Here is a 3,540-nt window from a genome sequence, read left to right as displayed (position 1 = left end):
ATGACACAGAGGTGGCCGGAGGTGCACGATCATGCATCAGTAGCAGAGATTCTCAATGCATCGTGACGGTAGTTGGAGAGATTAGAGCCTCGCGGGTTTTTGCGTGTGCTGTTCGGGGCGGAGTCTGACGTGTGCGATCACAATGGTCCGATGGGGCGGATGGTTTGGGTGGGGAGGAAGGGAGGGAAGTGTATATATAGAGCTCGGTGGCAGGCGGAGCAGGGGAGGGAGGGAGAGGGAGGAGGTGGGTGACTGGGAGGGGAGAGAAAAGAATTGACGGGGAGAGGGGGGCGAGGGAGGCGGACGGCGCGGTGGTGGTGGTGGCCTGGTGGGGGAGCGTGGGATGGCCGGTTTGAACGGGCCGCGAGTCCAAGGCAGGGGCAAGGCCGCAAGGGAATGAATCGCGACGCGGACGGGGCGCCCACGTGGTGCGCTGCGGGGGCCGGCAGGGGGGACGCGCTGACGGGGACGTGCCCGCGCTCGGCATCGGCAGCGCGTTGTTTCTTTTCTTCTTCTTTCTTTAAGTTTTCCTTGTGCCGCAAGATTTTATCGCCTGCGGTGTTTATACCTGGAAAAGAAGAAACAGTAGGACTGAGGAGCAGAGCGAGGTAGGCGCGACCTGGCAATCCCGCCCGGCTGCGGCGGCCCACGACTGGGACGTTGTCTGCATCTCCTTCTCCTCCCTCGCTTCCCGGCGCTGCGCCTCCCTCGGCACTTGCGCCGCCTTGGATGTGTCCCCCGTGCCAAGCGCGCTACAGCTGCGGCGACACGGCCAAACTTCTCGAGTTGCAAACTTTGTTGCTGCATGAAGCGATAAACACAGGCCAAGCAGGACGTCGAGAACAGTGCAGTTACGCAGGACATTTTCGACAGTCAAAATTGACTCTGCTGTATACTCCTACTGTTCAAGCTGAGTAAGCTGGTACAGCTCCAACTGTCAAGCAGGATACATGTTCGAAGACAACATTATGCCTTATTGCCTTAGTTCTAGACTTCTAGTAGTATGATTAAGCGGGGGGCAGCACTAGTCAATCGCGTAACCCTGTCTGGTCGGCGAAAGAGCATCCGCACTCGGCAGTACTCTATCCTTAAACCCGAGCATTACGCACTGAACCGAAGGCATCTGTCGCAGCCAGTCCTTACCGTCCAAAAGAAAAGGGTGACCCGATTACCCGAACAAGCATCGCCATGCGTTGCCCGAGCGCGCCAGCGAGGGCCGTGGGCGGACGGGGACAACCGCGGGCTCAGGTTACGCCGGCGCCGGCCTGGCTGGCGCGCGCGCAAGCGAGCGAGCGAGCGAGCCGCAAGCGCATGGCACCCCGGCATGGCGCGGAGGGCGGCGGGCGGCGTCTTCCCTGCCTTGGCGGTTGGCGGCGCGCGGCTTGGCTCGTCGCGCGCCCGCCACGTACGCGCGCCAGGGGCTTACCTGCCGCGACCGCGTTGCGCGCGCTGGGCCAGGGGGTGCCCGTGCCACGGCCACCACCACCCCGTCCCTACACGGCTGCACCACTCCACTCCCGCGCGCGCTGAGGTTGAGAGGGGACAGACAACCCACGCCGCGGCCACGCGCGGACCCCCTCGCCCCCTCTTGGCAAGATGACAACCCACATGCGTGTGCGGGCGCAGGGAGCGCGCCCCGCGCGCCCCATTTGGCATCGGCGCTCCGGCTCAGCGGCGCGTTGTCCCCTCCTCCCGCCGGCCGGCATCTAGCAGAGATCTCACTATGCTAAGCTACAGTGCTGTACTAGGTGTGCATGCATTTTACACGGGATTTTCGTGCTTCCCTGATGGCCGTCTCGCGACCCAGCAGTAAGTTTGGCCGTGAATGCCATTTGGTCGGCAGGTCAGGGCGGTAGACCAGCCGGGCCCGACCGGCCGGCGACCGTCGCCATGGACGCGGGCGCGACCGGAACTGGCGCAGGCGGTGGCTTTGCGACTTGGGCGCGCAAAGAACAAAGGCGATAAGGTTGGCGGCCTCTCTTTGGCAGGGAATCGCGTTACTCGGGTAGACTTTGTGTGAGCTCTGTGTTGACTGTTTTGTCCGCTGAGTGAGCGAGCGTGCAACTTGAATTTGGAGGCCGGGACGGTCGGGGAGGATAACAACGTGCGGCGATCGGTCAGTCGTCGGTCCCTGCTGTCTCGCCGACGGACGGTGAAGCCACCAAGTGCTTGCCGGCAAAGGGTTCCGACATTCCGTTCATAGGGAAGACTTGTTTTTTTTTTTTCAATCACCGACTGTGACTCCATGCATGAGAGTAGGGGTAATTGTAAAGGACCTGGTGAGCCGTCTTCGTCTTCACATTTGACTCTAACCCCCCTCACGTTTTTTGAACGATTAGCACTATGTGTCATGAACAATTTTGTTGGAACTATTTAACCCCACGGTCGTTGTTGTGGCTAGAGGAAAGTGAAAAAGCAATGACTATAGCGAGTCAGTGATGTGCTCCCGATTTCGCATTTTGAACTTTGTATATATATATTTTTTTATTGCACATGAATCGAAATAGGAACCAATGTGCACTTGATAGGTTTAGTAGCAGCAATTTGACATGGGTCGCACGTGAAATGCCGTGCGAGTGTGATGGAGTTGATTTCTAGAAGGAAATCGCTGCATATATGATAAAGCGCCTTCAGTACCCATTTCTAACCTCTTTAGTACCGGTTGTGCAATCGGTATTGCTACTTCGGTACTAAAGGGGCCTTTAGTGCACCAGCAATGTATGGTACCGCACCTGGTTCTAACGTGGGTCCCACAATGATTTGATGTCACATGTTGTATTAGCTCCAATGCATAGAACTGGGTTGAATCTATGAATATGGGACCCGCAGCCCTCCATCCCTCTCTTCTCTCTCCCATTCTCCCTATATTATATTGCATGGGACCTGATTCTATGCATGGGACCTGGTTCCATGCATGGGACCTGGTTCCATGTAGAATCAGCCTCACAGTGTATATGACCTGGTTCCATAAGAGAGAGAAAAATATAGGACCAGCTAAGAAACACACATTGGAGAGGCCCTTAGTACCGGGTCAAATAACCGGTACTAAAGGTATTAAAAAATAAAAAAAATGAAATCCGGTCGGCCCCCAGCCCCGCATTCCGCTGGCCGCGCTCGGCTGCCCCGCCCCGCCGTCGCCGCTGCCCCGCCGGCCACCGACATCCGCAACCCTGCTGGAGAGGGAGAGGGAAAGGGAGGGAGAGGGAGGGAAAGACTACTTGTGCCCCACGCGTCGCCGCACCCCGCTGCCTCTGGCTGGCCGCCGCTCCCCCTCGCGCCCAAGCACTGCCGTGCATCTCGCCCCGCTGCCGCTCCTCACTGCCAGTGAGGGGCGAGCAGAGGGGAAAGGTTGAGATGGGGAGGGGATGGGCAGATAAGGTTGAGAGAGAAGTGTGAGAGAAGAGATAAGGTTGAGAGAGAAGGGATAAGGGGGACGGGAGCGGGTAGGAGGGGGGAGATGGATAAGCTTGGGAGTCCTTTAGTACCGATTGGGAGCTCCAACCAGTACTAAAGGTCACCCATCAGTATCGGGAGTCCTTT

The 3,540-nt window shown here is 58.2% G+C and overlaps 1 protein-coding gene across 1 annotated transcript in view; it reads right to left on the bottom strand.

The window, feature by feature from the left end:
* The window catches only part of LOC101778945 (9-cis-epoxycarotenoid dioxygenase 1, chloroplastic), a 5,656-nt gene extending 4,466 nt beyond the window's left edge, over nt 1–1,190 (bottom strand). Inside the window, exon 1 of the mRNA XM_004986295.1 lies at nt 1,173–1,190. Within this exon, the coding sequence (XP_004986352.1) occupies nt 1,173–1,190 (18 nt within the window). The remainder of the gene's footprint in view (nt 1–1,172) is intronic.
* Between the last annotated feature and the right edge of the window lie 2,350 nt (nt 1,191–3,540).

The sequence above is a fragment of the Setaria italica genome, chromosome IX (genome assembly GCF_000263155.2).
Source record: "Setaria italica strain Yugu1 chromosome IX, Setaria_italica_v2.0, whole genome shotgun sequence".
Taxonomy (NCBI): Eukaryota; Viridiplantae; Streptophyta; class Magnoliopsida; order Poales; family Poaceae; genus Setaria; species Setaria italica.
This window is presented reverse-complemented; position numbering and strand designations above follow the sequence as displayed.